Source organism: Meleagris gallopavo, chromosome 3 (assembly GCF_000146605.3).
Source record: "Meleagris gallopavo isolate NT-WF06-2002-E0010 breed Aviagen turkey brand Nicholas breeding stock chromosome 3, Turkey_5.1, whole genome shotgun sequence".
Lineage (NCBI taxonomy): Eukaryota > Metazoa > Chordata > Aves > Galliformes > Phasianidae > Meleagris > Meleagris gallopavo.
In genome coordinates, this window is record NC_015013.2 from 56,381,320 (window position 1) to 56,394,937 (window position 13,618).

Here is a 13,618-nt window from a genome sequence, read left to right on the forward strand (position 1 = left end):
CGCCGCCGCCCGCGCCCTCGGCCCTGCGGCTCCCCGTAGCCTCCCGCCCGTTGTTACAGCGGTAAGGGCTGCGGGCTTTGCGTGCGAGCTTCGCTTCGCGGCTGGCGGCTTAACAGCTGCTCTGCGTGCGTTTAAGTAAACAGCGCGGAGGCCGTGGGGAAATACGCCGGTGGGTTATGGGCTGTGACACCCTCAGGGTTGAGGAGCGCCGGCGACAAGTGGCTTTCTGCCTGCCGTGGCTCGTGACTGCCGGTGTGCTAGAACGTAAGAGCCCGGCGCAGGAGCTGCTGGCGGTGGCTGTGCTCGGAGCCGCAGCCCGCGTATAGCAGAGGATGGCGGTGTGGGGCGGCTTCCTGCCCGGCTGCCGCTTCGGGCAGAGGCGGCGTTCCGGCGTGACCCGCCTGCCCTTCTCGGCTGAGAGCGCTTTGGAGAGGGGGAGAGGCGTACGTGCGGGGAGCCCGACCTGAGTGCTTGTGAAGTGGGTTACGGTGCGCTCCTCTGCCCCGTGCGGGGATGAACTCCTGCGGCGTGGTCAAATCGAACGTGGTGACAGCGGTCTGGGTAGCGAGCGGTGATGTTGATGTGTCTGGGGCTAACAGTTACTCTTCAGAGGAATTCTAAGCTGAAGTCAGTCTGGCTCCAAACACTTTCGGACGTACTTGCTTTGGTAATGCTCACAGTGGGATGATGCTGCAGTTCTACATGTGTGCAGTTCTATCTCAGTCAGAAGTTTCTCACCCGAATCCTTTTGCATTCACAAAAGTTAGCGTTTGCCTAGCTTGTTAAGGCACCTCAAACCTTGGGCAGTTCTTTAGGGAAAGCTGAAGCTGCTCCTGATGCTGTTTTCTAAAACAGCAACACTGCCATGTGGAGTACAGGAAATAATTCAAGTACCTTGTGAATATAGTTTCACAGGGGATGGAAACCTAAGGCTTGCTCACATGGAATAGTTTCCTTCTTCACCAAGTAAGAACTTTCATCTAAAATACTACATGAGTTCATGAGAGTGTTTGGTTTGTTGGTTTGTTTGTGGTTTTTTTTAATTGATATCAAGCAGAAGTGGATTTTCTCTGTAGACCTGTGCTTCTCAGTCACCAATGTGAACAGAAAGAAGCTTAGGCTCGAACTGCAGTAGCGTCTCTAGGCTAAATAAGGTAGAATAAGGATATCTGTACCTCAGTTTTTTTGCAAAGGTGTTTCTTCCTGTTTTTCCTTTTGTATTTCTGCTTGCACTGGCTCAAGTAAGCATTTGATCAAGTTAGTTTGTATTTCTGCTTAGAACTGTTCTATCTGGAACAAATACTTGCATAGCCACACTTGTGCTGGAGGCAGTGTGTAGGGAGCAGTAAGGGAAGTGAGGGTCTGCTGCTCTTCTTGATGTCCTCATCTTGGATTACTGTAGGTTATTGGCACTGAAATATCTTCAGCTTACAGTTCCTAGAGCCTGTGTCAAACTAGTGAATGGCTGAAAAATGTGGTTCAAGCTGACCTGTATGGCATAGGGAAATCTGGTCTTCCTTACAATGGAGTAATTTCTTTGGTAATTGTCTGGTGCAGCAGGAGGCTGGGCACTTCTGTGCATGTGGGTATGCGTGATGATCCAGCTAAGGAGCAGGGACAAGTCTGTTCCCCTGCTGTATTTGCTGAGGTTTTTAAAGTGTATTGGTTTGAAGAGTTACCACAAAACTGTTTCTCCCGGAGGTTTGCTTTCTCAGTGTGGTAGTCTAGTAGAAGAGTGACTCCCTTCAGTCATTCTGATGGAACTTACCTAGGTGCAAGCAGCCGTGGTGATAGGCTAAACTTGCCTGAGCTATCTTGTTGGTGCTTTGGAATTTCACAAAAGAACCTTACTTAAAAATACAAACAAAAAAACCTGTAAGAAGAAACCAACCCACAAAACCTCTTTGTGTGCACTACTGAAGTCCTTTTTTAGATGCTGAAGTTCAAACTTAGTTACTCTATCACTGTTAAAAGCTGATACTTAACTCATTTCTTTTCTGTTTCTAGCCAGGGTACGAGTGTCTAGAATGCCCAAGTATGCACAGCAGCTTAGAGATCATGACAGAAATCCTTGCATAGCGGTAAGATCAAATTGGGATTTCTGTTTGTATGTTTCTAGGTGAAAATGCAAAAATAATTCCTCTAGAAATTGCGTTATTGGGAGCACTGCTGCATCAGTAGCTTGCACTGAATATTTCTTAGAGCATGAAAGTGGGAAGGGCTGAAAAACACGCATAGTAAAGTACATATGAAATAAGTCTGTAGTTACTTACAAATGGGAGTAATACAACTTACTGCTTTATTGTTCTGTCCTTAAAACCAGTCTGAAATCCCAGTTAGACAAGCTTGATGGATAATCTTAATATCTTCTATGGGTTATACCATGGATCTCTGTAAACAACTATTTTGTGGACTTTCTTCTTACTATTTAAGGAATACTATGTTTGTTACGACCTCCAAATGAAGTAATGGCTTGAGGATTACTGATTATCTGTTCTGGTAGATGTTCCCTTTGATATAGTTCATTTATCTGAGAAGCTGTCTCCTATCTTTGTAGATACTCTGAGACTTGTTAGAATTTTTAGACACTGAGTACAGTAACTTCTCTCAGCTCTGAAGCTTGTTTTTCCTATTAAAGGAAACAGATGCCTCTAGAAAATGTATGGATGACAACAACTATAAAAAGGATATGTGTACTGATTATTTTTTGAAGTACAAAAACTGCAGAAAATTTTGGGTAAGCAGGTTTCCTTAAGCACCATAGATTTTTTTCTAATTTTTACTCCTTATCTTGTTTTAAGTGTATTTCTGACTGTTTTCTGAACTCTTTGGACTGTAGCGCTTGCTACTGCTGTTCTTATGTTCACATGAAGGTGCTAGATTCCTAAATACTTAGTATGTGCTGGTGGAAGACTTAAACTTACCTGCTGAAATTGAGAGTCAATGTTCTTGCAGTGTATTTCCCTCTAAGTTAGTCAGACATTTTTGTCAGTAAGTTGTTTTAAATGCACGTAAAGAAAGTAAGACAAGTAAAGTAGGTAAAGAAAGAGGTAAGACAAGTTGATCTGTTTTTGTTGCTTTGGCTCATCTTTGCTTCAACCTAAGATAACGCTCAGGAAGAGCTCACTGTTTGGTGGTGATTTTTTATTTTTTTCCTGTATTGTGGTGGGAAAGGATCTTGAGGAACTGGGCACTTCTGTGCACATGGGTATGGGTGATACGGTCCCATGCAGTTCAACTGTTCTCTGCTATCTTTGGTCCTTATGCCACTGTAATAGTCTTTCAGTTTATGCCTTTAAATACTTGTATAAACTTCAAAAAAAAAAACCTGTTTACAGACAGTTGCATAGTCGTCTGTGTCATGGGAATGCTGTAATGTGAAGCTGCAAGGTGAGCTGTCAGATAGCTTCAGTTAAATACTAGTACGTTTAGTTGTCAGCTAATCAGATCTAGAGTGTCTGGCTCCTTGTATATAAGTGTAATTCTGTTGAAGGATCTTATTCAGCGGGAGTCAGGGGCAGAGACTTTTGAGAAATCTGTGTTCTCATGCTTGCTTTCTTCTATTTTCAGCATGACATTATGATGCAAAGGAAAAGAAATGGTGTGAAACCGGAGATGCCCTCAGCAGAAGAGAGAAAGAAAATCTTGGAATCAGTAGAGAAGCCATACTGACTACAAACTTGCATTGTTTTACTGTTTTCACTGTACATACGAAGACTTGTCAGCAGCAGGTTGCCCTCTTGTAAACTGGACTTCACTGTTGCCATATCTTGGATTAAAGTAAGCTCCTAAGTTTTGAAGTGTGTGAGCTTTCTAAGATAGGACTAGTTCTATTTGTACTCTTCCTCACTGGTGTTTGGTGTCTCACTAGAAGACATGGGTACCAACACAGCTTGTCCAGACACCTTGGAAGTAGAAGCTAACATGCTGTGAAGTGCTAAATGCTGTAAAATGCTAAAGGCTCCTGAAATTTGCAATTCTAAGTTCTAACTAGTAAAGGACTAGTATGTGCAAAATCTCTTGTATGTAGCATTCTGACTAATATTCTAAGCTTATCGTGGGTAGTCCGGTTTTCATGAGTTGTTTTCAGTGTCCCTTCTTTAAATAACACTATTCATGAACTAAAATCCCAAATCCAACAAGCCGTCGGTAAGCTTACAGCTCTTCATTGGTGTGAGCAGAAGGTTGCTATAAATCAGATGTGCAGGCTTTGCTTGGTACAAGGTTAGAGAGGTTGGTGAAGATGGAACTGAACTCGTCTCAGCTGAATAGTACCTTTGGTGGATAGTAAATAGATACTTGGCTGTTGGAGGGGGTTGGGGACTTCGTAGGCATGTAAACATGCACTTGGAGTGACATAGCAGGTTTAACTATAGTACATCTATCTAAGACTCTGGACAGCTGAAGCCCGGGGTTTGGAAATGCTTACTCATACAAGACTACAAAGCTCGGTTTGAATAGGCTACTCCAGTCTTAAGTAAGACTGATTCCTTATCTAAACTGGGCAACTACTAAGTGTAATCAGATTGCTGTCTAGAAACACTTGTTTTCTTTACCCTCAGTATTTTCTGATGTCCTGGCTTAAAGAAAAAAATCGCACCCTGTGGTAAAATGGAAAAACCACTGTCATGAGCTCAAGTTCCATGTGAAAACCTTTTAAGACATACTGCGATTAAGTTGGCAGAACTCTGGCTGACCTCTTGGAGGATGGTGTAAAAGTGTTGTCTCTCTATTTAGACTGTTTTGGAAAGACTTCATAGCTTCCTGTTTTTCCCTCTGTCTGGCTTGTCTCATTGCTTTCCACTCAAGGCCTATTTCTATGTTAGCAGCAGTTTTATGCTATTTTCACCTTCCCCCTTGCCATTTGACCGACTAGTAACTAATGGGATCTACTTTTCCTCCTGTCTTTCTGGCTGCTCTCCTTTTATACCTGAGTTTTTGAAGCGGGTTGATCGTGCCCTTTTTGTTACTGGAAAGAGTGTAACTCTATGCCTCTTGAGTGCGCAGTTCTCTGAGAATAGCTGTCTGGCCTCCAAACCATGTCATAAGTTCTCTTGTGTGTTCCTGGCAAGGGAAGTAGACCTTCTTCAGTGAAGATCATGAGATTCTTTATTTTGGATTATTTTGTCTCTACTTAAAATTCAAACTTTGCTGTCAGTGATTGTGTTTTTATTTGGAGCAGAAGAGAAGCTTCCATACTAGATTTGAAGGCTCTACCTTGCCCACCACTTCTAAATTGTTTCAATACCCTCCTATTTAGGAGTTTTTCCAGTTTGGCACAAATTCCTCTGTTTAATAGTTTGAACATTTTTAGCCTGTTCCAATTCCAACATTTTTCTAGTAACTTTGTTCTTCTCTGCTCTAATGATCTAGTTCTGCTGTGACTTTCTGATACAGCTCGTCTTCCTGAAGATCCTGTGTTCTCCATCTGAGTGGAGAATTCCTTGCTTTTGTTAGTTAGGCTTAATGGTGCTACTTCCTCAGTGGCCATGCCTTTATTTAATCCTGCTCTCTGAGTTTTGGCTAGCTGGCTGTCGTCTTTTATTGCATCTCTAGACTTTTCTAGTCTTGCTGCTTTGCTTGTCTGAGCTCACCTTCTCTCCCACTTGGCACAAGTTTGTCATTTGGCGCCTTTGCTGCATCTTTAGGCATGGTGTCTTTGCTCCTATGGCTTTAGTTACTATTCTAGTGCTTGCTGTTTTCTTCTTACTGCACTCCGGTTCTGGACTTGCACTTAAATCTGTTTTCTTTCATGAGTTTAAGTTAAAGCTGTCTCACTTACCCTGAATTTTTCTTTCAGATGTGAGTGTAAGAATAGCCATACTCCTAGTGGGTTTTTGCATTTCCACTTTTTTCCTGCTAATGTTTCCTGGGGAAATTTCTGCTCTTTTCCTTCGCTTAAAGGATGGTTGACATGTGGCAGTTCGAGGTAGCTGCTATACTGTGTCTAAAGAACTAGGACTTGAATTCAGAAAGTTAGAGGAAGAGATGTATTCCCTGCTGGAGCTATTTCACAATGAAAAAATACGGGATTGAGGGGCAAGCTTAAGGCATGTGTAATGCAAGAGCAATTCTCTAGTGTTAGACTTTCTGATCATCAGTGGACATACAAGGTAAGTTCCTTTCAGGCTTTATGGCAAGCCTGATCTTTTTTGATGAAGAAGTGGCAGCAATGTAAGCAGTGACATTAAGATTTCATTCAGGTAACAGTTATCTGTTGTGAGGGATGTTGCTTATTCAGTTGTGTATTGCATGTGCTTTATTAAACTTCTTTTTAGAACAAATCTGGGGAAGCAAGAAGTTCTGTCATAATGTAATCCATTACTGAAGTTTGAGTCTTTTGTTTTCTTCCATTCACTTCAGGTTATTGTTCCTAGTTTCACTTCTGAAGCTGTGGAGCAGTAAATTACGACAGCAAAAACATAAGCTGTTATTTATGGAACAATTTTTTTGGTTAATTTTTGTAGTGTGGTTAACTGTCTTTGGTTGTGAGCCAAAGGTAATGGTCTTTTCTTTGTGTCTGAGAGTGGATACTCTGCACATCAAGCACTGAGGTAAGTTGTAGACTGCCAGGCTTAGTGAGCAGAAATAAATTGGGTTGGACTCCTTGCTTCACTAAAGCAAGCACACAATCTTCTGCACTAACACAGGAACAAAACATAAAGGACCAATGCAGTTCATTTGGGAAGGAGAAGACTTTTTATGGGTTTCGTTTACTAGTTTTAACTCTTAGTGTTTTGTGGTACAAAACTAAATCTGGATTGTGGTGGTGAACTGTTTCATTTTTTTGTTTGACAGCTGGATGGTGCTGTTGTACAACAGAGACTTCATGAAAACAACATTGCTAACCACTGCTGTCTTCCTAGGTTTTTTTGTTTTAAGCCTCTTCCACAGATTTAAAACATGAAATTCATTCAGGAAAAGGGAAGGCTGGATGTTGCCTCTATACTATAAAGAGAAGAGGAAGGTGAGAATCTCGAATGCTGGAGATAGGAAGCTTATGTGTAGCCTGAGAAGCCTTCAAGTATGGTCCTCTAGAGTATCTTTTTTCCACTGAGGTCTCTTGCTCAGAGCTGAGCACTGAACCAGCAGTAGCTCTGGGCTTTCTGCCAGGCCCAGGTGAATGTCCAGATGTGTCTTTCTTTTACTATCTTGTGGTTCCTGTAATCCTACAGTGCAAGACTGCTGTATGCTTTCTGCTCCCATGGTGGGTATGACTTAGTGCTCCTGTAGGTGTTAGTCACTTAGCTCCAGAGTCCTGAAAACCTCTTTGGGTTCAGTAGGTGAAGCTTTGATAGGCAGGTTGTTGCATGTGCTGCAACTCTGGGTGTTCGTGGTGTTCTCTGACTAGTTAAGTATGAAAAGTAATAGATCTGACTACTTCAGATATTTTTTTAATTGTTATTGCTACCTATTGGATAGAAAACTGCAGAAGTACTACATTTATATCCACTAAATGCAATGGACTGTTAAGGCTTCAATATGTTTTTATCTGTCTCTATAGATAACTAAGACTCATCAGATTTTGAATAAATTCTCTCTCCATCCTTTAGGGTTCTGTCTTGGTGCCTTCTTTGTCCAAATCCTTTTGTGAGCAACTGCTGTTCTAACACCTTCAATACAGGTGAAGTCTTTAAAACACCTGTTTTTTTTTTTTAAGTTTTTTTAAATCACACGATTACTTCCCACTTGATACTTGATGCTGAACTAAATGCAGCTAACCTAAAACTCTTAAAATTAGCCTGCCTTCCCCTTTAGCATCTCATTGAATAATGTCAGCCTTTTTCCTTGCACTAGTGCAAGTCCTGCCCTTAGACTCCCATTTTCCTATGACTTCAGTTCTTGGATTTTTCCTCAGGTACAATATTATTTCATCTCCTAACTTATATCTTGCTTTCTTGCTTTTTATTACTTGATTTGCTGCTTAGCTTGTCTTGTAACTTCAGGATCAACATCTGTGTACGTGGTGTTGAGTTTGTTGTGGAGGTATCATTCTATGGCAGTTTCTTCCTTGACTGCCTTTTGCCAGTCTTCGCTTTCACAACTGATTTCTGTTAACTCTGCCTGGAACATCTTTCCTGCTTATCTGTTTCTTACAAAACTAGCTTCCCCTTCAGTCCCAAAACATGCTTCCATAACTTGCATCCAGGGATTAAAAAGAAAGTCTTCCTCCAGCAGCAGACTCCAAGATGGGATGTCTATCTATATGAAATGCTAACTGAACAGCTTTTTAGTTAGCAGTGAAAGTGTCAGGTTTTTTAGAAGTTCTGGTAGCTCTTCAAGTGCTTTTTGAGTCTAATTTGTTTTATGGTGGTGCGTTGTTTAATTTGGGCTGTCAGCTTCTTCAGCAGCAGTCTGTAGAATGCTGCACGCAGCTGTGGCACTGCAGAAACAAATAATACTGAAACTTCTGAGGCTGAGAACCACAACAGATACTTGCGTCTTTCAGATCCTGAAGTAACACTGTGGCTGACCTAGTTGTTATTAACAGTTCCTTCCCTAGAAAATGTCTTCTGAAGGGATGTGAGGTCATTCGGTCATAGAAACATAGACTATCCTGAACTGAGAGGGACTCGCAAGGGTCACAGAGTCGGAACACTTTCTCCTTATGCTGTCTGTGGGAATCATTGCAATTTATTATACATTATTTTACAAAACCAAAGAAGTTGGAGTAGTGTGAGTCTTCCATAAATAAGATGGGTTTCTTTTGGTCGTGGTTTTTAGAGTGAATAAAATATTCGTAGTCACTGGAGTTAGGCGTACAGCTATTGTTTTCTAAAAACATCCTTTTAAAAATTAATTTTTAGAATTGTTTTCTTTATTTCTTTATATACAGTTTTCCACTTCTGCCAAGTTGACTTCCAATTTACTGCTAGGTCGTTACTGCCTGTAAAAGATTACTTGTATTCGCAGTGCCTATTTCAGGGCTGGGTGAGGTATGTCGTGTACAATTTGAGCAGATTCCATCTGAAGCCCCAATCCTAATCCATTTAATCTATTTCAGGAATTATTCTACAATCTGCTATTTACTTGAAACTCAGACCTACTTGGTGAATTAGATTTTGCCATTGCTTTGCACATTGAAGTGCTGCTACCCTTGGACTACTGCTTTCCTTACTTAGATAAGCAGCTGTACACTGGAAACATTTCCTGACAGTTAAGTGCATTGGCAGCTTGCAGACTTGAAACAAGAATGAAAATCTCTAATTGCTCAATATTTGCTACTTTTCAAGTAATTAGTCTTGGTTTCAGTATGAAAAACATGTTGCCTCCTTTTATTTCATCTGAGTTAGTTCAGTGCATACAAGCTATGGTCCACCTCCTGAAGCTACTATTAAAACAAATGCTTTCAGTTGATGACAAATTTGTGTTTTATCTGTAAAATGTTTTTACTATTTTATGAGCACTACCACAGTTCCTTCTCTTTTAGAAGAAATGACATTGCACAGTAAAAAAAAACAACTTTTAGTGAAGAGACTCTTGTTTCTAGCAGCCTCAGTGGCACAGAAATGTCTGCATCTTTTACTACCTATGTTTTGTATCTCAACACTTAATATTTTTAACTTACACCTTCTCCACTATATTTCGTATTTTTTTTTCTTGAAGACTTTTCAATTCCACCTTTATTTTTGGAGAGTGCTGTTAAATTCCTGTACTTCAGTACCTTCAAGGATGATGATGGTATTCTATTTTCTTAATGCTTCGTGTAGCACTTTCTTGGCACAATATCTTGCTCCGTGTGCCAGGGAATATTGATGTCATCCATTGTCCTGTAAAATAAGATTAATGGCTCTCAATTATTGCAAAACACAATTCTGTGCATGCTATGGATCAGCAGTTTAAACTAGAAAGTAGGCAACCAATCAATAACAAAATTCAATGCTCTATTTATTCTTACTAGAAGTGAAGAATACAAAAATATTTTAACTGCTTTTCAGTAGAAGCAGTTAAACATCACCCAACATTCATGTTCAAGAAATGAAAGCCCTCCGAAACTATGTAGTTCAGAACCTTGTGGGTCAAGGATCAGATTTTTGTTGCACATACTTAAAATTGAACTATTGTCTATCAAATATCAGTGTTACATGTGCAGATAACTGTAAGCCATGTTACATCAGTGAGATGTAAATTGAAAACATAATTACGCTTCAGAGTTCCAAAATAGATCATAATTTCAAAGTAAATAAGCAGGTCCTTAATGACAAACAAGAAAGCTTATGCTCAAGATAGAGAAGAAATACTAAATGTCCTGAAAGGAAATAACACTTGTAAGATGATATTAGACTAATAGTAGAAATAGGTCGATATCTCAAGCTTATGAATGATCATAAGCCTGTGAAAGAATTCCTCGCAGTGTGGACTACTGAGCAGCTCTCGGCTGTGTGTAACTGCTTAAGTGATGGACAAGGCTGCACATGAGAACTTGGGTGGCAGGAACTCTGCTGTCTTCTGCTGATTTAGATCATGGAATTATACAATTGTTTGAGTTGGAAGGGATCTCTAAAGGTCATCTGGTCAACTCCCTTGCAGTGAGTAGGGACACCTACACTGCATCAGGTTGCTCAGATCCCCATCCAGCCTAACCTTGCATGTCCCCAGGGATGGGGCTTCTGCTGCCTTGCTGGGCAACCTGTGCCAGTGGAGTGGAATTGAACCAAGTTGCTGCACTGGAGTATTCTAGTAACACAGTGTTTGCTTCAATGCATGGAAAGTAGTGAAGGGGTAAAGGGGCAGACCTTTAGGTAGTGTGCTTTGTGAAATTGCCATTTCCTGCTGTGTCAGCCTTCAGTACTTTAGCTCTAAGTTTCCTGGTGGCTGATGGGTTCAAACAGACTCTACTGGCACCAAAAAATGCTGTGTTTTAGTTCTCTTCTACTTGACAGGCAAAAGCAGCTCCTTCGGTAGATTCAAGATGATGGTTAGTGTACGATTCTGAGCTGGCTACTCCAGTGCAGAATGGAAGTGTTTTGACTCTTTAAATTTAGACTGTAGATTCCTAAGGGCATGCATGCTTATTGGTTATCTGTAGACAGCTGGAGCCTGTGAGTGCCCAATGCTTTGAATCATAATCATTAAGGTTGGAAAAGACATCCAAGGTCATCTAGTCCAACCATCAACTCACTGCTGATACCATGCCCACTAACCATATCCTTCAGTGTTACATCTGTGCACTTCTTGAAAGCCTCCAGCAATAGTGACTCGTCCTGCATCCTTGGGCAGCCCATTCCAGTGCCTTACCACTCATTTGATGAGAATTTGAGGAGAATTTTTTCCTAATATCTGAAGCATTAGAAGTGCCCAGAGGATGATGTTGCACTGCATCCTTTCATACTGGCAGTGCAAATGGGATGAGTGTTTACAGAGTAAGCTTGTCGCTGGTCCAGTCCAGGGAAATGCCTATGAGGTCTGCTGATGTGGGAATGAGAGGGAGGACATTAATTTCCTTCTTTCAGGGTATTAGGTGATGCCAGAATCTGCAGTGATGGCCTTCAGCAGCTGTCTCTCAACCCCTCGTTGCTGCCAGTCAGTTAGTTGCTGTTCATCTACCCATACACTAGAAGTATTTTTCAGCTTTCTGCCCCCTAAATTTTAATGCTCAAAACCCTGAGAATCAAATACGTTAATAAATACCTTAACACCTCAGCTCTTTTAGGGCTTCTGTGGGACGAGGAGTTCACAATGTGCTCCTGTGATCTGTAGTGGGGGGAAATCCCCAGCCAGGAGCTAGTGGGGCATCAGTAACTCTCTATCTTCCCTAATTGGCAGCCACAGGAGATCAGGCTCCTGGACAAGCTGTTGTGAAGCCAGCTGTGGGTATCTGCAGGTGATCCCTGTTTTGGGCACAGCAATTCTCTTTGAGCTAAATGGTACAGGTTTGTGCTGGTCTGGAAATGCAGGCTGGTTGTTCCCATGTGCTGGTGAGGGCACTTTCTGCTAGTCTTATATGGAGTGGCTGAGGGAGCTGGGATTGTTCAGTCTGGAGAAGAGGAGGCTCATTGCACTCTACAACTTCCTGAAGGGAGGTTGTGATGAAGAGGGGTTTGGCCTCTTCTCCCAGCCAACAAACAGGACTTGAGGAAATGGCCACAAGTTTACCAGAGGAGGTTTAGGTTAGACACGAGGAAGAACTTTTTCTCTCAGAGAGTGGTCAGGCACTGGAATGGCCTGCCCAGGGAGGTGGTGGAGTCGCTGTCCCTGGCAGTGTTCAAGAGGTGTCTGGATGTGGAGCTGTGAGATATGGCTTAGTGCTTGTGGTAGCAGTGGTAATGGGAGGACAGTTGGACTAGATGGTCTTGTAGGTCCTTTCCAACCTTGTGATTCTATGAACTTGGCATATGTATATGGTGGCAAGCAGACATTGCTTTCTAAAATCAGAGTAATTTGCTAACTGAAAATGTTACAATGTCTTCATTTATGGTTTTCTTTGCAATCCTCTATTAGGTATAGATAAGGTGTTCACTTGCAGGGAGAATTTTATGCATATGTATTTCCTTGTGATATATCTGCAGCTCAGCATTCACATTGCTGGGAGAGAGGAACAGAACCTGCTGTTCAGTCAGGGATTGATGCTTCTGACGTAGGCAGCTTGCAGGTGTTCTTCTGTGAGCCTTTAGAAGGATGCTCAACATGTGGTATTGCAAGAACAGTTTCAGCAAACTTCAGGTAAGCGAATTGACCTAATTTAATAAAGCACTCTTCATCAAGTGAGATGGAGCCAAATCAAATGCTTTGCCAAGAAGTGTATTTTTATTAGCGTGGTACAATTGGTTACTTATTGAGTGACCTGTGTTCACACTGTGTGCTGGGGGCAGGAGCAGAGCTGTGGCCTTGGGGTTTCCCACCCAGAGAGGATATGTTGGGGAGGGATGGGGGGGTGGCTCCAGGCTTCCTGCACTGGGCTTTGTGTGGAATTGGGCATTTCAAAATAAATTAAAATGCTACCTCACTGTTCTTTAAATTGTGTTTGTATTTTAATTTTCATTTCTTCTAGCAGCATTACCGCTATTGTATCCCAACAGAGACATCTCAATCATCATATCTGTAATGGATTTATTGGAAGGCATCTCTGTTCTTGTAATCTATTCTAATGTATTGTGCTAGCAGACTAGATCATCTTTAGAGGTCTTTTCCAGCCTTGATGATTCTGCCTCTAATGGTCAGCTTTGCCATTAAGTGAAAACGTCCACCTCTGGCCCTCCAGCACAGCTGCAGTACTTCTTGATTCAGAAGAGATACATAGGAAACCAAAGTAGTAACTTTCTATTCCTGACAGGCAGCTTACATAATGGGTACTCTTCTTCCTCAGGTACTATAAAAACCAGACCCTCAAGACGCTTATTTGTCAGTGTTCAGTGAATGCATATGATTGTGTGCTGGTTTCCTCTCTGTCAAGGCAATCACATTTCAGTTCTCAAGATGAAGCATTTTTTCCCCTCTTCTTTGAGACCTGTTTAAACTATTTGGATGGTTATTAAACTTAGTATCATTTATAAGGATAATTCAAGCCAACAGGATACTGAATGGAAAAATAGAATAGCTTGAGAGTATTTGCAGACTTTACAATGGTATATCTTATTTTAAAATTTTGTTTTTATTAAATATTATCTTAAAAAAAAAA

At 41.4% G+C, this 13,618-nt stretch overlaps 1 protein-coding gene across 11 annotated transcripts in view; it reads left to right on the forward strand.

Annotated features, from left to right (window-relative positions):
• Nucleotides 1–180: 180 nt before the first annotated feature.
• The window catches only part of CHCHD7 (coiled-coil-helix-coiled-coil-helix domain containing 7), a 34,072-nt gene continuing 20,634 nt past the window's right edge, over nt 181–13,618 (forward strand). For 7 of the 11 annotated variants that reach the window (XR_002113378.2, XR_004159263.1, XR_004159265.1 and 4 more), the window contains exons 1-4: nt 183–264; nt 2,008–2,081; nt 2,639–2,737; nt 3,571–3,780. Coding sequence is in view for 1 of the 11 variants with exons in the window: in XM_019614043.2 (XP_019469588.2) it covers nt 2,028–2,081; nt 2,639–2,737; nt 3,571–3,672 (255 nt within the window). In the remaining 10 variants the exon portion in view is untranslated. Of the gene's footprint in view, nt 265–2,007; nt 2,082–2,638; nt 2,738–3,570; nt 3,801–12,509; nt 12,664–13,618 lie in introns of those variants that run through there. The other 4 variants (XR_004159259.1, XR_004159260.1, XR_004159261.1 and 1 more) reach the window with 3 other exon arrangements.